At 42.4% G+C, this 19,998-nt stretch overlaps 1 protein-coding gene across 1 annotated transcript; it reads left to right on the forward strand.

The window, feature by feature from the left end:
• The first annotated feature begins 4,283 nt into the window (after nt 1–4,283).
• prmt5 (protein arginine methyltransferase 5) lies at nt 4,284–11,304 on the forward strand. Its single transcript, XM_030751730.1, has 16 exons — nt 4,284–4,433; nt 4,764–4,882; nt 5,655–5,740; nt 5,874–6,008; nt 6,098–6,210; nt 6,325–6,374; nt 6,471–6,634; nt 6,735–6,896; nt 7,437–7,514; nt 8,102–8,160; nt 8,398–8,520; nt 8,755–8,930; nt 9,107–9,310; nt 9,412–9,522; nt 10,456–10,520; nt 10,611–11,304. The coding sequence occupies exons 1-16, from the start codon at nt 4,336–4,338 to the stop codon at nt 10,761–10,763; spliced, it is 1,896 nt and encodes a 631-aa protein (XP_030607590.1). The 5' UTR covers nt 4,284–4,335; the 3' UTR covers nt 10,764–11,304.
• The last annotated feature ends 8,694 nt before the right edge of the window (nt 11,305–19,998 follow it).

The raw sequence follows: 19,998 nt of genomic DNA on the forward strand, positions 1-19,998 counted from the left end.
AGAGAACAACTGAAGAGTTAAATCTTGATTTAACGTATATAGCAACACCACCACCTTTTGAAGGCCTGTCGGTGCGATAAACATTGTATCCAAATATGTTAATATCATCATCAGTAATGGATTTAGTTAACCAGGTTTCAGAAATTACAACAATATCTGAATCAGTTGATTTAGCCCAAATCTTAACCATGTCCATCTTGGAAAACAAACTATGCACATTAAGGTGAATAAGTTTAAGACCAGACAATGATTTAAAATCAATACCAATTCAGGACCTGGATTAGGATGCACATTACCAGATAAAAATAATAATAAAACAATCAGTAGTTTCTGTCTTGTTGCAGTGTGTATTGAGTCAGTCGATTGATAGCAGGATCTCTCATGGAGTATGAGGTAACTGTGCAGAGCAAATAGACTTTGAATTTGAGAAAAATCTCTTGGCATGTCCGATGATAAGTTCATGTCCTGTGCCAGATGGATTGGGGACTGTTCAGAATGTATAGCTGTCCTGACACTAGTGCAGCCCTGGGTATTGACCCACAGATTGAACACAGTGTTTGTTGTACTCACTCAGGAACGAGTGCTTGATCCCATGGCCCACTTAATTAGAAGACATAGTAAGGTTATTAGAAGTTTCATTTTGCAGAATACACAGCACCAGTGGATGCAGAGTAAATAGATGCAAAGCACAGGCCTCACTCTGGGGTAGATGGTGCCTTCAAAATACACAGGCCTCAATCAGGAAAAAATGGTGTCTTTAAACAGCACAGACCTCAATGTGGAGTAGAATTTTATCTTCAAGCAGTACAACTTTGAGCGTAGGGTAGGTGGTGTCTTCAGACAGCACAGGGCCTCAGCAGTACAGGCCTTAGCATAGCCAGTGTATTTGAGCTGCTACTGTGGATTTAGGCTGAGAGGGCTCTTCAGTGCAACAATTGAAGGCTCTTCTTACCACTGAAGTTCCGATACTGTGTAGCTGTCAATGAACTAGGTCAAAACAAGCCAAACCACTGCACAATTCCCAGGCCACTGGATAGATGTTACTAGCTACAGCTAGAGGGTAGGCCTCAGGGCAGGCGGAGCAGGCAGGATAAATAGCAAACACTCAGCAGACAAAGGCCATGCCGCCATCTTGGATTTGATAATTGGATGTTGTTCCTGGAATCTGCTATTTCAGTAATTGTTTAGGAGTTATAACCATATTTAAACAGAGTCTCCCATTTTTCAGAGGCTCAAAAGTGTAACTTCAAAAAATACCTCTTTCCATGTGAGGGGCTGCAGTCATGGTTGCATGAAGAGAAGCAGGCTGGGCATACAAGCCTGAAAGGTTCTCATGAACTGTGTGTGTGTGTGTGTGTGTGTGTGTGTGTGTGTGTGTGTGTGTGTGTGTGTGTGTGTGTGTGTGTGTGTGTGTGTTTATTTAAACTGGGCAAAAATGAAACTGCAAATTCAAAATCGCTCATAGATATTTAATCAAATTTCACTTTGGTCCTTTTTAGTCATAATGTATTTTGTTTGAACAATAAAACGAGCAATAAAATAGATTTATCGAGCACTTACACTTACATCGTGTTTCAGTTACATTAGAATTATATTATGTGATTGAATTGAATTAGCAGATCCTTTGTTAGGCACCAATGACAGAAGATGCTCACCATCACTCCATCTACTTTCACTGACGAGGATTTTTGGTTTTATTGTGAAATCAAGTTTATTTGGTGATCGGGTGCAGTGAGTTATTGAATAAACTGCTGATAACTTTAAACTGATGAGAGAAATATGGTCAATACTTGTAATGACTAACCTTTAAAGAAACAAATTAAAATTAATAAATTATTGCTTAATTATAGCAAAACAAATTATCCTGTATTTAGAAATAAGAACAAAACTACATTTAAATTTATGATGAACAAAGTTGAAATACAAGTGTGTAACCCTTCAAGAATGCAGCAGTCCAGGCTGCAAGAATCTGTTAGTGTGATTTGTTGGAATAGTCAAAGCATACACAATCAGGGTTACTTCTCTTAGAGCCGCAGGAGATTGGTGATGGCAGCTGTATAAATTTCAAAGGAAAACCCTTTAACCGCAATAAACACAACGTTCTTAGATAAGAAAACAGTGTATTTTTAGAACAACAAAACAACAATTAAATTCTTTCAGTTTTCCTTGATTCCATTCCTATAATGTCCTCTGAACACACTGTCCATAGCGGTTTATAAACTTAAATGGGATGAGGTAGTAGTATGAAATGTAAATGGAAAATATCAGCTCTGTACAATTTTGTTGGCTCTCAAACACATTTTAAAAATGTACTCTTGGACACTGAGAACAACTGGCAGATTATTTTACAGTGAAAACGACTGTTAGTTGCAGCCTTGTCCAGAATATGTACAAAGTCAGTGTACTCTTCATACCCAGTATGATGCTGTTAACTCGATATCCTCCAGCTCCAAATCCCATCAAGAACAGGGATACTAAATATAAGTAGACATTGTCAAAGCGAATACAAGCACTAGAACTGCTGGAATCTGAGTAGCTCGTTTGCTGCTGAACCTGAAACATAAAGAGAAAAACAAAATGATTCAGTAGCGATTAGGAGAGTAAGCAGCTTCCAGGTGCTGCAAATCAAATTACGGGATTAACTGACTATCAGCAAGTGCGACCACCTCTATAAAAGCAGAATTTTCAGCAGTGTGCTGGTCTGGAGTATTAAGGTGTGGATGATCTTTCCAGGAGTGGACGTCCCAGCAAATTCACCCCAGGGTCAGACCATGTCATGCTGAGTGAAACTGCAAAAAAACCAAGAGCTGCCTCTCAGACTCTACAGGCCTCAGCTATTATGTTAAATACTAAAGTTCATGGCAGTAAAAACTACTTTTAGCCGCTCCCTTATTCACAAGGGGTCACCACAGCAGGTAGCTCCACCTGTTTGATTTGCCTGATGTTTTAAATCTGACAAATCAAACAGGTGCCCTTCCTGACACAACTCCAGGCTGACTGTACATATATACCTCTCTGGGTCAAACTGAAGGTGGTTTGCTTGTTAATGTGTAAACCACTACACTGAGGCTGAACACTAAGGAAGGAGAAAAGGATTTGTATCAACTGGCTAGACAGAGAGATCAAGCTTTGTGAGCGTTGATGGAGAAGTGTAGAGAAGGTCAAAAGGATTTTTGCAGATCCAGAGATATGATGGGGTTCCAAGACAGGAACTTTGATACTGCATGAGGAAGTCACGAGTGGCAGAGAAGTCTGTGAGGGTGTAGTGTAGGTCATGCACGAGGACAGTGAGACAGTGGTAGGAGTGACCAGTGAGTTCAAGGTGGGGGTGGGATTCGGGGATCGGCTCTGAGATTGCTCAGCATAACCACAGTGTTTTGCGGTGTACATGACAATAAACTTCTTGAATCTAAAGGTAGATGAGTATAAATACCTGGGGTCAGCCATCCAAAGCAACAGACAATGCACAAGATGGAGTGGGCAGAGATGAGTGTCAGGCAGGGCTGGACTGGTAATCGGGCGTACCGGTGGGCCGACAGTCCTCGGGGCCGATGCTGTTGGATTTTTTTTTTTCTTCCCTTTTTTTTTCTAAGAAACCAGCCCACAATTTAGAGGGGGCGGTCCATTGGCCCATCTTCAATATAGACCGTGGATGGAACCAATATAGGATGAAAGCGGCTCCACCCTTTCTCTGTGGTGCACTGTAACTCCCGCTAGTATTTTTAGTGTTGCGTTAAAGGAGAGTTAACATAGAGAAACCCAAGCGCCAGAAAGGAGGTGCGGAGAAGTCAAATTGTTTTTTTATTTTTTTGCTACGTTATGTGTGGACAACAGTGGTTCATAGTGAATGACTCATAGGTCAGTGTTAACAAAACATCCTCTGAAAATGGTCAGGACTGAAAGCGAGTGGAAAAGGAGCCAAAGAAAAACTTTGAAAGGCCTTCAGAAAGCCTGGAGAACTCAAGACAACTTTAAAAATTACAAGGTCTGGCTGCTTGTAAACAAAATACAAAGAAATGATGAAGGCACAAGCAGCTGGGTTTCAACCTTCACAAATATGATTACCAAAAAAACTAACTATAAAATTGGACTAGTATTTTTATTATTATTATTATATAATTTTAATTATTTATCAAAAATATCGCATGTAAGTTAGTTCGCGCGATGCTCAGTTATCGCGAAAATTTACGTGATATGCAACTGGTGAACTGCTGACGCCATTTTGGCTTTACCCAGCAAGCATGAACGTTCGTTCCTAAGGATCCAAAATGGCGTCAGTTTTCTCGAAACGTAGAGCAACGTGAGAAAGCGAGAAATCATTCAGTCAGTAAAATCATGGCGTCCGCCAGTACGGGGAGCAGGGTGTCCTGCGGGAGGGATTTGAATTGTGTGCCTGAGATAGCCGATACGTTAGCCGCGGTCGCCAAACTTGGGTAAGATGGATGTTTGATTTTACGTGTATATATTTTTTACATTTCTGTTTATTTTTAGCTGAAATGAACTGATGAGGGGGACGCGCTGCTTTGCTAGCATGCTGTCAGTGTATGTGTATGATGGTTGCTAAGCTAGCCGGTGAATGACCAGCACGTGCCCAGATCAGCGATGCTTGACTTTGGGGAAGTGTGTGGGATACAGGCGCAGGCTCCTCCCGGAGTGTGTTTGAGCTGCATGTCGGACTGTTTAGGAAACATGTTTGTGTGTCACTTCGTGTTGATATTATAAATATTTTGAATGGTAACTGATGTGTTTGCCTTCCCTTCCAGGTTTGACTTCCTGTGCATGCCCCTCTTCCACCCGAGGTTCAGGAGGGAGTATGAGTTGGAGCCCGCAAAATCCCGACCTGGAGCCCATACCCGCTCAGACCTGCTATTATGTGGCAGAGGTCAGTGTTTCTACCCCCTTTGTCTTCTGTAGTCTGAGGCGTTACTAGTTATTAACTCAGTAGTCTACACAAAATGAGTCGAAACCTCATTTGTTACTGTACAATAACTGTTGAATACCTGTTTAATACTTTTACTTCCACTGTTGTAACAAGATAATTTCTCAAACATGGGGTAAAGCATTTTCTCACTGTGCTTTACATAGCATTCAGATTGTCTTCAGTCTGCTTACTGTAGTTTTTCAAGTCACGTTCCAAATCTGTTCTCCTAACCTTCAACATATTAAGCTTATAATCTATGAAACTTAAAGTAATTTCTTTTTTATATATACACTGATCCTAAAGGGAGGGGGTCAGTATATATATGGTTGTGTTATGCTGAGCAGGGTATTTTGTTGGCATGGCTTGGGTCTACTGGTTCCCTTGGGGGGAGGGGGCGTCACTTTAAATTAGTGCCAAATGGTCCTGAGTGAACAAAAAACTTTTATTTTTGCATTAATATGACTAAAAACATTACCAGGCTTCACACAAGTTCTAAAAGTAGAAAACAAGTTTCCAGTTGAATCTATTAAAGCAAAAATACTGGATTTTGTCATTGTTGCATATCAGGCCATTGGCAGTCCATGCTAACATTTTGTGTTACCAAGTAATGCAATAAGGAAAGTGTTAAAAAATATAAATTCTAGTCATTTTCATGCTTTGAATTGAATACTGTCAACAGAGAGATCAGATTAAGGTAAATGATTACGTGTTTGATGCTTTTTGCTGTGTCTAGATTGGAATACTCTAATTGTTGGGAAGCTCTCTCCATGGATCGACGCAGATTCAGAAATCGAGACAGAACGCAGAAACTCAGAGGCTGTAAGTTCTTTGACTTGGACTTTCTTTGAGGGTGATGTTGCTTTTGGGGGTTCTTTGATCTCATGATATGAATGAGGTTATCATGCCACCCCTTTAATGCTTATCTTCTCTGTTTTCCCATGTTGCTCTCCAGGCCCTTACCCAGGAGCTAAACTTTTCCGCCTACTTGGGTCTGCCTGTCTTCATGATCCCTTTGAGGGGCCCTAGTAATGCCAATCTAGCCCGAGTGCTGCTAAACCACATCCACACTGGACATCACACCTCAAATGTAAGACACAATGCACCAGGAAACTCCACATGCACATGTAGGTTGCTTTTAGTCCTCATTTAACAGCTGCTGTCTTCTTTGTTAATTAGTTCTGGATACGAGTCCCGCTGATGGCGTCGGAAGACATGCGGGAAGATCTGATTGAGAATGAACCGGCCTCTTGTATTGATGACACAAGTGTGGATGAGAAGACCTGGATCTGGTTAGTTTCATGCCACTCCACTTCCCGTGGAGTGCCGTCTGCATGCTGAAACAGTTGCTATTGATTTCCTTTAAGATGGTGTCTCTCTTTGTTTACTTACCTCGTCTTTTTTAGGTGGAACTCATTCAGAACCCTTTGTGACTACAACAAGAGGATCTGTCTTGGTGAGAGAACACACTGTGAAGCAGCAACCCGGGGCATTAAGAAATAATTATGGTGCTGTCTGCTACTGAAAATGTGCTTTCTTTGTATTCCTGAAGCGATTGAAATTGGACCAGATATGCCATCAGACACTGTGATTGATAAATGGCTCGGAGAACCAATCAAAGCAGCCATTCTTCCCACCAGCATCTTCCTAACTAATAAGAAGGGATTCCCTGTCTTGTCAAAAGCCCATCAGAGAATAATCTTCCGTCTCTTCAAGGTATAAAATATTCGTAAATTGTTTGATTTAACAGCTCAATCGGCGGTCAAATACAAAAGGTTTTTTTTTTTTGCTTTAATAAAATGATCTCCTTTCTTAGTTGGAGGCCCAGTTCATCTTCACAGGCACCAGTCGGCACACTGACAAGGACTTCCGATCCTACCTGCAGTACCTGGAGTACCTCAACCAGAACAGGCCTGCACCCAATGCCTACGAGCTCTTTGCTAAGGGTTATGAAGACTACCTGCAGTCACCTCTGCAGGTGAGGAAGTGCCCTTTCACGCTCATGTTTTTAATGCCTCTGTCTAAACTGGAACACCTGGAAAGAATATTGGATGAAGAGATTAGATTTTTATGGTCAAAAGTCACAGTCACTGTGACCTCAGTCAACAAGTAATGTGCTATTTCTGATAAAATTATACACACATGTCTAATAAGATAATTATTATGTGATGAAATACCCAAAAGGGCTACTCTGGTCAGATGCAAATAGAAACTGCAGTTTCACTGGTTAGCAGGAGTGTAAAACTGTGAAGCAGTTATTTTGTTTTGCTTTCTTTGTTTAGTCCAAAGAGGATGAAGCTCCAGCAACACTTACGAAGAACAGCTTTAATATTTGACCAATGCGTTTTGGCAGCCTGGATGATCCTGATGAAGGCCACAGGCCGAAACTCGTTGGTCAAGTATTAAAGCAACAAGTGCTGCTGCAGCTTCACCCTCTTTAGACCCTTGTTCTTCTCCATGCACCTTGGAAGTAGATGAAGTTTTGCCAGAAACCTCTATACTTTTTCTTTTTTTTTAGCCCCTCATGGACAACTTGGAGTCTCAGACATATGAAGTGTTTGAGAAGGATCCTATTAAGTACTCACAGTACCAACAGGTAAGATCATCAGACACAGCTGGAAACCACCTGTCATTTATTAGTGGACCATCCTTGTGCTCTTATTTTGAAAATTTCAGTTGCCGGCTTGTGTTTTCTTAGTGAATGCCTCTTAATTATAATCTCATAATTGTTATTACTCATCCGTCCATTTTCTTCCGCTTATCCAATTCAGGGTTGCGGGGAGGCTGGAGCCTATCCCAGCTGTCATGGGTAGAGAAGTGGGGTACGCCCTGGAAGGGCCATCAGTCTGTCGCAGGGCTAACGCGTAGAGACAGACAAGCACTCACATTCAGATTCAGGCAGTTTAGAATCACCAGTCAACCTAACGTGCATGTCGTTAGACCAGTACCCAGGGAGAATATGCAAAATTTACAGACAGTCTCCAGTCGACCAGTGGGTTTGAACCCAGGACGTTCTTGCTGTGAAGCAGCAGTGCAAACGGCCACTCCACTGTGTTCCCCATAATCATTATCATTTAGTGTGCTCCGTATATGCAGAACTTGTACATACAAGACAGAATGTTACTTGTGTAGTGCTTGCAAAATACTGACATGTGAGTGTGTGTTTATTGTTTGTGTGTGCAGGCTGTATATAAATGTCTGCTGGACAGAGTTCCAGAGGAGCAGAAAGACACTAATGTTCAGTGAGTATCTGTATCCAAATTATTCTAGAAAGAATCACAAGTAAGCGTTGTGGAGCTGGAGCTGCTTCTAAGATAATGATTCATACCTTGATATAAAAAAACAAACAAACAAACTTAATATTCTGTATAAAATCTCACTAGTAGTAGAACAGGGTGACCCAGACTGACTGTTAAAACGTCAGTGCTAGCTACAAGAGCAGCAGCCTTGTGTAAAATAATGTCTGTTTTTTTTCTCAGGGTGTTGATGGTGTTGGGAGCAGGTAGGGGTCCTCTGGTCAATGCATCCCTGCGTGCTGCCAGACAGGCAGACAGGAAACTGAGGGTGTACGCTGTGGAGAAAAATCCCAATGCTGTAGTGACGTGAGTAAAATACTGCTTTGATATTTTAAAATTCACATTTGTATTGGAGAGGTGCACAAGCAAACGTATCAACACATGCAACAGACCAATTGTACCAGCTGAATGTGGCTGGATGAGTATAGATTTGATAAAAGCTTTAACCGTTGATTCTAGCTGAATGTATAGTAGGTTAAGAGGGGAATGAAGTGAAGCCAGAAGCTTCAAATGCTTATTTTACTGATGTATGTTCTCTAGGCTAGAGAATTGGCGCTTTGAGGAGTGGGGCGATCAGGTGACAGTGGTGTCATGTGACATGCGGGAATGGGCCGCACCAGAGAAAGCTGACATCATTGTGAGCGAGCTGCTCGGATCATTTGGCGACAATGAACTCTCCCCAGAGTGCTTAGATGGAGCACAGCACTTTCTCAAAGGTATTTCAAGTTTTTAATAAAGAATTAATTGCACATGTAAACACTGTAGCTGCAGAGTCATTAAAGGCCACGTTTCTATGTTGCCACGCCAAGCGATGTTGAAGGCATTACTTTTAATGCTTCCTGACACATAATCACTTTCATTTTCCCCTTCCTTCATCTCATCACACCCTCAGATGATGGAGTGAGCATTCCCTGTTCCTACACGTCCTACCTGGCTCCTCTGTCGTCCTCCAAGCTTTACAACGAAGTACGAGGGTGCCGGGAACGAGACAAGGACCCGGAGTCCCATTTTGAGACTCCCTATGTTGTGCGTCTTCATAACTTCCACGAGTTGGCTGATCCGAAACCCTGCTTCACCTTCACACACCCCTCAGCAGGTAGATAGAATCACTGAAAACACTAATAAGCTTGTACAACATTTACCTGAACACGATGCATTTTGAATGTGTTCACCTCCTCTCCCTCTCTACTCTTTCAGATATGAACAATAACCGGTATCAGTGCCTCAGATTCACAGTAGGTTGTAACTCAGTGCTCCATGGCTTTGCCGGCTACTTTGAGACCACACTCTACAAAGATGTCACACTCAGTAAGTCAAAAAAAAAAAAAAAAAAAAAAATTGCGCATTTTTCCTGTGACCTGTCGTGCTTTTTATCTTTGTTGTTTTATGGCAAGTTTTAGGCCTTGTCACTGTCCTTGGCTTGTGATTAGGGTAAATGGTAAAGATTATTATCGCCAAACTTGGACAAAAAGCAGACTAGCGTGCACTGCAAACTGTGTCGAAAGCAAGTTTCCACAAATGCAGGCAACACCACCAAACGTTTTAAGTGCGGAGTCGGCTGATCAAAGGAACTTTGATCAGCTGCCTTCTTACCGTAATTCCGTTTGTCCTATCGGAAAAATTCAAACAGTTCCTGAAAGCTCAGAAAATGCACTTCACAGCCATATAGGGGTATTACGGTGTCTGACCCTCATTGCAAACTCGGCTGTAACATTTCTCTCAAACGGCACTAGAGTTTAGAGAGACAGCTGAACAGCTGTGCCATACTTCACTGTCGCATCTGGTCCATTTCCCCCACCTGTATATGTAGCTGAGCCCTACTTGTGGTCAGAGTCTCTGAGTACATATAAAAACTCAACAACAGTGTGTCTTTCCGAGCCGTGTGGACCCAGATCCACACGGCTCGCTGTGAGAATCTTGATGTAGGAGCTGTTTTCTCTCTGTCGACATCCACCAGCAAAAAAGAAGTGTGCAGCTAGTTAACATTACAGCCCAGCAGGGCTTCATTAATGTTTCACAATGATGCGGTTGGTGGGTGTAGTTGTGCTGGAAGCAAATACTTCTAACATGAAATTGCTCGCAAGTTTTTGTTTTTGAGCAGCTGCATTAAGATTTCTGAGGTTTTCAGATGTAGTTTTAGAAGCTTTGAGCACCACAAAGTGCTATCCAGTTCCATCGTGTGCACAATGAATTATGAGTCATAAGTCTTAATGTCCTTGTTTAAATCCTTTGTGTTTGCAGGTATAAAACCAGATACACATTCACCTGGAATGTTCTCCTGGTTCCCCATCCTCTTCCCGCTTAAAGTAAGTTACAGTCAGTACTCGGTTAAATGTTAAAGTTGAAACATTGGTTAACATTGATAGATGATGAATGATGTTCCTCCCCGCCAACAGCAACCCATCTCCTTATCCCGGGATGACGATGTCACAGTGCGGTTCTGGCGCTGCAACAACGGGAAGAAGGTTTGGTATGAATGGGCTGTGACGGAGCCCTCCTGCTCTGCCATTCACAACCCCGCAGGCCGTTCTTACACCATCGGCCTGTGAAGGAGACGCATCGGCAGACTCGCACGTTTCTGTCAGACTTTGTGGCAGTTGAAGAACGGGTGTTGTGACACTCCTGTACACAGTTAAAACCTGGACTTATGGTGTAAGCCCTTAAAAAGTCAGTGGTGGTAGGCACTTTTGAGTTTAGGAAGAAGTTGATCAGATAAAAGCAAGTTTGAACCTTTTTTGTTCTGTTTTAATCTAGTGCTACATTCACCACTGTCACCTGAACACAAAGTGTACTGTTGCTGTGAGATCGTCTCAAAACTGTTACCACTGGGTCATCCTGCTATACTTTTTACTTTGTTTTCCTTGTTGTTTTGATTAAGAGTTGCAGAGATAGCACACGCAATTCTAATGGACTTGACGCCTTATCAAACACACATTCCATACCAATATTTGCATATTGAATCCTTCAGCACGGGAGGATCAGAGCAAGAAATGGCTTTTCAGGTTACACACCACGATGTTTGAGGCGGTCTCTTCATACCTTTAATCTGTTTAAACAATGTCAATAAAGGCAATGCTGTACTGTTCTCTACATGCTGTGCACTTTGTTTAGTACTTCAGTGTTTTGCAAGGTTTTGGAGTCGAATGTTAAAAAATGGCTAGAAGGTGTTTGGAGTATCAATGAAACTGAGCTGTAAGGAGGTCCTGAACATGTCGCCTTCAGGACTTGCTTGACCGCTAGTAACCTTTTATATTGAACGTACAAGTAGTAGCTGCACTGTTTGGATTTATTTTGGTCAAAGAAGAAATTGTCTCAAGTCCTCACTGTTGTACTGCGGTATGAAGATGGTTATTAGATGTCAAAATGTTTGATAGTGATACACTTACCTTTCTGCATCAGTTAATCAGTTCAACACTACAGTGCTGACAGCATAAGTATGAGTGGGTTGAAGTCTAGCACAGTTCCACAAAATCTCCGTCAGTTGAGTATTTCCATAACTTTGAGTCTGTGTGTGGGCAGCACGGTGGCGTGGTGGTTAGCCTTCTGCCTCCCAGCTGGAATAACATCTAGAAGGTCTGGGTTTGATTCCACCTTGCCAAACCTCGCTGTGTGGAGTTTGCATGTTCTCCCGGTGTCTGCGTGGGTTTCCTCCCACAGTCCAAAGACATGTGCTTACTGGGTGGGGTTAGGTCAATTGGTCACTCTAAATTGCTCATAGGTGTGAATGGTTGTCTGTCTCTATTTGTTGGCCCTGCAACAGACTGGCAACCTGTACAGGGTGTACCCTGCCTCTCGCCCTACGTCAGCTGGGATAGGCTTCACACACACACACACACCCCCGTGACCCTGAACAGGAGAAGTGGATGGATGGATGGTCTTTACCTTGCCATATAAGCAACTTGAGGCAACTGTTGCGATTTAGCGCTGTATAAAGTGAATATTTGGGTGTGTTTATGGATATTAAAATTAATTTTGACATGCAAATTTACAAATGAGTATAATAATTTATAACATCTGACAAACTGATAACTGTCGTAGACTGTAGCTGACCAAAAACTGTGGATTTGAGTCACAAACTTATCAGCCCATGCAAGCTGTAAGCGACAAACAATGATGTTTCTCTATAATATATATATATTCAGATGAGGGCCCCTGGGTGGTGAAGCCGGCGACCACATACATATGCCGCGGTGCAGACGGCGCAGGTTCGTGTCCCAGCCTGTTGCCAATTTGCCTGCGTGTCTTCCCCTGTATCTTTCCCCCATTTCCTGTCTCTCTCCACTGATGATAAAAGCTGCTGTGGCCAAAAAAAAAAAAATTTAGATGAGGCTGTGCTATTAGCAGTTAGGAGTGTAGTAAGTGGATGTTTTCTGCAAACAAATGCTTTATTTGGCTTCAGTCCCCAAGAGAGCCACAGAATGTGAACTCGTTATGCCATCTCCTTGGGCTGTAACAGTCCTGCACTGCTTTAACCGTGTTGTCATAAGTGAAATGCAAAACATAACTCTGCTGAACTTTTGGACATTGTAATGACAAGATAAAACTGATCTCAAATAAACCAGAGTTTTCCCCTATATGTTTGGGAGATCTGTTTCAAGGGCAGGGTCAGGCTGCCCAAGAAATCCATATTATGAAATCCATAATAGTGTTGAATAACGTGAGCGTGGGAACACAGTGAGCCCACATTGCCTAACTATTGTAAACTCGAGTCAGGGAAGTAAAGAAAACTCACTGCTTGCGTTACCCCAGAAAAGAATACTGCTGGTGCACCTGCAGAGGCCCTGTGCCAGCTTTCAGATCTATTCCAAGGAGCCTGAAAGAAAAAAAAGCCCACAGAGGGACCAAACAAGCAAATGCACTGTTGCTCCCTCTGTTAGTTACCTCTTTTCATTCTTTTGGCTCCTATTTTTTCAATTGAAGACTTCAATGTGAAGTCGAGAACGAATATAAGCATAAATGCAGCATCAATGTGGTGCTGTTCAATTGAAGATGCTGAATCCATTTTTTTAATCACATTTTTATGCAAATTTAAATGGTTATTTAGACTTTTGTCTGCAAAGCATCTATGCCTAAATGAACCCCTAATTTGTTGTGTCTGTGTTTTCTTCACTTAGGAAACACAATCAGATTTTGTGAGTCCTAAGGGGGGCGGGCTCATTACTGGAGTGATCACAGCCATATGTGTGATTATCCCCAAGTCAGGAGGGGACTGCTCCTTTGCCAGCTCCCTCTCTGGGGGGCTGGTTGGTTGAGGACAAGTGTTTTCTTTTTGTATTTTGTATTAATATCTGACCAAGACTAAAGCCAGTTCGGAAGATTAAAAACATTTGGTTTGCACAACTGCAAAAGAACCTCGCCACACTGGCTGGCATTGCTACACTAAAAAAATAGCTGTCAAAATAATCTTTTAAAGGACCTGTAAACCCCACAGTACTCTGCAGAAAGAGGCTTTAACAAATTTGTTTTAGTTCTGGCAAGATAAGTGGAGGCAAGATCAGCCGCAATCCTGGCAGACTAGTTGATTTCTTCTGCCCACCCACTGGGAAAATCTCATGGTGTGAGCTATTTAAGGTCTTTCAGCCTACATGCAGTTGCAGCAGCCTCTGCAGGCCACTTTGCAACCCTCCTGCATCCCAGCTTTGGTCAGCTCATCTTCATGCTCTTCGGTCTCCTCTGTTCTGTGACGGGTCCATGTGGAACTGTCCATGCATTTGCATGGGAGTGGACTCAGAACAGAGTTACACTGTCAAACAAATGTTTCTCTGTATTATTATTATTATTATAGGGTCTTTACCTTACAGTTTACACTGATCAGGCATAACATTATGACCACTGACAGGTGAAGTGAATAACACCCACTTAGTGGGTGGGATATTTTAGGGATCAAGTGAACATTTTGTCCTCAAAGTAGAAGCAGGAAAAATGGGTAAACGTGAGGATTTGAGTGAGTTTGACAAGAGTCAGACTGTGATGGCTAGATGACTGGGTCAGTGCATCTCCAAAACTGCAGACCTTGTGGGGTCAGTCGGTCTGCAGTGGTCAGTATCTATCAAAGGTGGTCCAAGGAAGGAACAGTGGTAAACCAGTGACAGGGTCATGTGTGGCCAAGGCTCACTGATGCATGTGGGGAGTGAAGAAGCCCGTGTGGTCCAATCCAGCAGATGAGCTACTGTAGCTCAAATTACTGAAAAAGTTCATGCTCGTTCTGATAGAAAAGTGTCAGAATACACAGTGAATCGCAGTTTGTTGCGTATGGGTCTGCATAACCACAGACCAGTCAGGGCACTCATGCTGACCCCTGTCCACCACCAAAAATGCCAACAATGAGCATGTGAGCATCAGAACTGGACCATGGAGCAATGAAAGAAGGTGGCCTGGTCTGATGAATCACATTTTCTTTTACATCATGTGGACGGTCGGTGTGTGTGTTGCTTACCTGGGGAACACCTGGCACCAGGATGCACTATGGGAAGAAGGCAAGCCGACAGAGGCAGTGTGATGCTTTGGGCAATGTTCTGCTGGGAAACTTTGGGTCCTGCCATCCATGTGGCTTTTGCTTTGACATGTACCACTTACCTAAGCATTGCTGTACACCCTTTCATGGAGAAGGTATTCCCTGATGGCTGTGGCCTCTTTCAGCAGGATAATGCTCCCTGCCACAAAGCAAAAATGGTTCAGGAATGGTTTGATGAGCACAACAACGAGTTTGAGGTGTTGACTTGGTTTCCAGATTCCACAGATCGCAATCCAATAGAGAATCTGTGGGATGTGCTGGAAAAACAAGTCTGATCTGTGGAGGCCTCACCTCACAGCTTACAGGATCTGTTTATTATGATGCAGAAAAGATGGCATGACATCACTGTCATGCATTTAATGTGCTGATTAAAAATTCCCTTGTTTTCCCTCTCCTTTTATTTTTACTGCACATTGCACAGGTTCTTGCATCTGTGGATTGTAGTGTTGGTTAGCTACTCTACCAGTCATGCTGCGATTCCTCTCACTTTCTATAATTACATCCTGGAGCCTCTCTTCCACTGCTGCCTTCCCCACAGGTGCCGGCCTCTGCCTGCTGCCTGCTGGCTGCTGTGTGCTTGTGTGAGTCCTTAAATACAACTGAAGATTATTGCACCGCATCAGTGCATTAACAGATGCAGATAATGGGAGCAGCATGGCGATATCATCTACAATGGGTCATTTCAGGCATGGTGATTATAAGCTTATTTTCACAAGAGCTGTCTTCTCTCCATTGTTTTAAGCCATCAGTGGATGACTCTCAGCAAAGGTGCACCGAACATCAGATAAGCCGATTCTAAGAATGTCGTTTGCAACTTATGCAGCAGTGATTTATGTCAAATCATCTTAAACCTTTGCCACCTGCTTTGACATTTCCCCCTTGTTTGATGGCAGCTATGGGCCAGAAAAGCAAACAGCAAACTCTGCATGTGCAAAAAATGTCTTCTCACACCTGATAATTATTCGCATGACCCCCGCATAACCAGCAGGAAAATCACATGCATCAGTTCTACATCAAAATGATCTTTTAAAAGGACGTCTCATACAAAAGTCAGTCTACAAGCAAGTCGTACAACCCACAGCCATCTTGGATTGAGTTCCACTCTATATATTCATGAATATATAGAGAGCCACAACTTTAGTCGTTAGTTAAATCCAATCTAAAAACTCTTTCATATGTTTTTGCGACTTTTCCCAAAAATAAGTTTCAATTGTTTTTTTCTCCCATAGTTTATATTCTTCCTATACATGGAACATGTTTCCTGATTTGGCTGCTGATTTGCTCTTTGCAGGCAGGGGCAGAAATCAGGATGATTCCTAACTGAGTGAAGTCACCTGCAAGAATCTGCAAGCCAGCCATAATTTGAGCTGCTAGAGTCCTCTAAATCCTCAGGAAAGGTGCCTCGGTGCTTCCTTTATCACATTCTGTAAAAGGAAAACAGAGAGTTCATCCAAGAGTTCACAGGAACTTAAACACGATCAGTGTAACTACCAGGAGTCAGTGGTCTGTATACCAAAAGGATTCTAGAGTCAAATGTGAGGCCATCTGTCTGACAGCTGAAGCTTGGCTGTGGTCCTGCAACAGGTCAGCAAGCACAGCAGCAATAATGTGAGAGACTGATAAAGTCATACAGAATAATAAAAGTGCTTCTAGTTATTGCTGCCAAAGGAGGTTCTACAAGCTATTAGCTAATAAAAAGAGTTATTAATTAATAATTGGAAGCATTAATTACTAAACAATTTTTCCACACAATTTGTCAGAATTCAGATAGCGTTCTCGCCGCCGGCTCGTTCCATCACATCCTCATCAGTTTGAAATCCTGCTGTGCTGGCAGGGATCCCTGTTTGGAATCTGTCTTGACTTGTGACTCTCTGGTCCTAAAAACGTCAACCGGAAGGCCGAGAAAGAGCACGGTGTCGAGCTTCAGTGAGACTCTCAGCGGCCCACAGGTGCTGCGCTGATAAGCTGAATTGTTGAATCAGACAAAATTATGAAGTTATAATTAATGCTAAAAAGGCTTAAGGCAAAACACACACTCACAATCATCTGCAGCTGAATGTAAATTGGATTTTTTTTTCTTCTTCTTCTTCTACTCACAAAATGCCTGTTTTCATTTGTGTCCTAAGATATAATAATAAAGTATATGTGTTGTTTTTAAGGATTTCTGAATGTCCGTTAACCTGGTTCTACTGTAAATTCTTATTTATTGGTTGGCTTGTAGCTTTTAAAAGCTGAAGTAGCATCCATCCCAATGTGTCTGAGTTACAAATTCCCTGTTTAACTGGTAAAAAAAAATATGAAGCATTATTTAGATATAAAGAAAAATGCTTTGTTGCTCCTTTCTTCCTCCCCTCGAGTCATCTTATAAAACATCCTTAAATTTGAACGTCACTTTGTAAATAATTTTAACGCCTGACGCCAAAATAGGGAGCTACTGTTTTTGAAGCTACCACCATTCTGCAGTCCCCTTGTTTTTCACAGGATTTATGATCCTAGCATGAAAGAGGGATTACAGTCCCTCATAGCTCTTCATCCCACTTATAATCCACATCTTTGCACTGCCCAATCCAGCAAACTAACTCATTCATGTTAATGCCCCTTAATGCTTTGTGTGGGATGAAAGACTAATTTGGCTCTTTTGTCCAGAGTTATTGTGAGCTGGCTTTGATTAATACTTATTTGGGAGACTGTTGAGGCTTTGATGGTTAACAGGAAAATTATAGTATTATTATATCTGACATCAGTGAAGTCTTTGCTGGGATTTTGCTAAAATGAGGAATCTCTATGTTTCTCTAACTTTCATAGGCTATTGTGGTAAAAAGCAAAAGGCAGCCTGCTAATTTTATATATATACTTTTTTTTCTACAGCGTTTACAGAGCAGTTCTTACAGAGCTGTCTATTAGATGTAATAAAAACTTCATTAGACCTCTGCATCTCTAATCAAATGGCAGCACAACTGTTCAGTTGTATCTGCTGCCCTCTGCTGGCCCTAGATGTCGTGACAGTGCTGGTCCATGTCTCATGTGTGGTTCAAAAAGCATGTCAAGAGTGGCTCCAGGATATCTGAGTTCATAATTACTGTGGAATTTGAAATAATTGCTCATTACGGCAGGATAGTGTTTGTAAAGCCCTTGACTTGATTATTCACTGTTATTTATGGTTATTTAAGTATATAGGCTTCAAACTTTTTTTTTTCTCCTCTCTACTTCTAATGTTTCTTTGAAATATTTGAGTATTGTCATGGATTATGTCGATCTCTGTGGATCTTCCCACTTTGGAGGGGTCAGTGGCTCCTTTTCACCTTGTCGCAGATGGTCTGCCCCCCCCCTCCATGTCCTGCTTGTGTTGCTGTGCTTTGATTAATATTTTTGGAGTAAATCAAGAGTTTTACCTCTGAATTGAAAATGTGTACACGGGTGTCTGGGTGTGTTTGTATGTATGGCTGGACCTGGGTCTGGGCCTTGTGCCTTGCCTCCTGGCCGCTCCTTGCTGGTTGCCTCCCCCCCCCCTACCCCCCTGGGATGGGGGTGCCTCGGGGTTCCTGGGTGGGGCTGGGTGTTCTGGCGTGGGTGCTGGCCTGCCCCCCTTGGGGGTGCGGTGCGGGGCTGCGGTGGCTTCTTCGGCGTGGGGGGGGGGCTCTGTGGAGGGTCGGGCGGTCCTTGGGTGCCGTGGGCCCGGGGGCCCTGCCGCCGGCCAGTGCAGGGGGCTGGCCGCTGGGGGGGGCTGGCTTCTCATCACCTTGGGTTCCCTGGAGCCCTCGCTCCTCGACTGGGGGGGCTCCGTCTGAGACCACCCTCTCCCGTCTGCTGGGGTAGGTGTGCGGTTGTCTTTGGACTGAGTGGCCGGGGGTCTTCCTGGCTCTTGGTGGGCTGCTGGTGGCCTGGGTTTCCGGGGGCTTTCCGTACCTGCCTCTGGCTTCTGATGGGTGGAGCTGCAGCGTTTTGCCCTCATTGGTAAGTACGTTCCATGACACAGACACAAACATGACACAGACACAAACGCCCACTCAATCACAACTCAACAAAATTGTTGGTGTGCGTAACATGCTTTGTTAGTTTTGTTTTTCACACACAAATTTATTTTTGCAAGTATTGATAGTATTTTTTTATATGTTAAAGTGATGAACTATCTGATTAATAGACTTGTGCTCTTTCCCCTTTTTTTTTTTTTTTTTTTTTTTTGCTCCCTTTCTCTCTCCCCTTTTCTTCTCTTTATTCTCCTCTTCTTCAGCCTGTCAGCTCTGGCTGTTACATAGTATGTGGAAAAATAACTCAGATAAATAAAATAAAGGATTAAAACATCAACAAGAAGAGCCTATTGAGAACCTATAGAGCTCATCTTGAAATAGCAAATATGTTTGGCACAACAACGCATTCAGATCACAGTTCTGCTTGCAAGATCTACCAGACATGACAGGCTTTAAAATAAATAAAAAAATATATATATATATTTTTCCACGATTATTTTGTTATTTTGGATCCTGTTGGTTTTGCAAAGAAATGAAAAATGAATGAAAATGAGAAACTAAATACACATTTATTTATTTATTTTTTAAATCAAAGAGGAAAACCTGAAACATTTCCCTCCTCTTGTAAGATGACCTCACTTCAACCTGGGCTGCTTTGTTTTTATTTTCTTTATTTTCAGAATCAGAATCAGAATCAGAAGGTTTTTATTGCCATATGGGTGAACAGGTTCACAGCATTAGGAAATTTTCTGAACTATTCCTCTTAAAGTAGGTCCACATGTTAAGCAAACACCATCTGCGCTGTTCCCATGATGTCTTTGGTTCTGCTTTCAGGCTGTTTTGCTGCTGCAAGGGAAGGCCATCTACCATGCCTGCTGGCCATGATTCACAGCACTCCCATTGCAGCCTTACTGTTTACTGAGAAGACTGACACTTACATTTTTTTTTTTTTTTTTTCCTGTGATCTCTGTGCAGCCAAACATTCAGATGGGTGAATTTCCTCTGGTGTTGTGCATCAGTGACATTTACATAAACTACGTCGGTTGCAGGAACTCCTTCTACAGCATCACTGTCACAGATTGTGCTGTTCATAAGAGAGCCTTGCATGTATCTACCCACTGAGGTATAGAAACTGATAAAACAATTCAAAACAGAACCTATACTACTCATTTTTCAGCTCTGCATTTTTATTATTTGACTCTATAAGAGTAGTTTTGTATGATTCACAGTTAAACAGTCAATAATTATCATATAGTGGGCGCTTGGTGCAGCCCTGTAGTTCATTCATTCTCTGAAACCAGC

The sequence above is a fragment of the Archocentrus centrarchus genome, chromosome 17, assembly GCF_007364275.1.
Source record: "Archocentrus centrarchus isolate MPI-CPG fArcCen1 chromosome 17, fArcCen1, whole genome shotgun sequence".
In the NCBI taxonomy this organism is placed as follows: Eukaryota; Metazoa; Chordata; class Actinopteri; order Cichliformes; family Cichlidae; genus Archocentrus; species Archocentrus centrarchus.

What these genes read in the sequence shown, in the direction of transcription:
- prmt5 (XM_030751730.1), top strand. Translation starts at nt 4,336, where the DNA reads ATGGCGTCCGCCAGTACGGGGAGCAGGGTGTCCTGCGGGAGGGATTTG. An exon ending in CTGGACATCACACCTCAAAT is followed by an intron (nt 6,009 to 6,097) that starts GTAAGACACAAT and finishes TTTGTTAATTAG; the next exon opens with TTCTGGATACGAGTCCCGCT. An exon ending in AATCCCAATGCTGTAGTGAC is followed by an intron (nt 8,521 to 8,754) that starts GTGAGTAAAATA and finishes TATGTTCTCTAG; the next exon opens with GCTAGAGAATTGGCGCTTTG.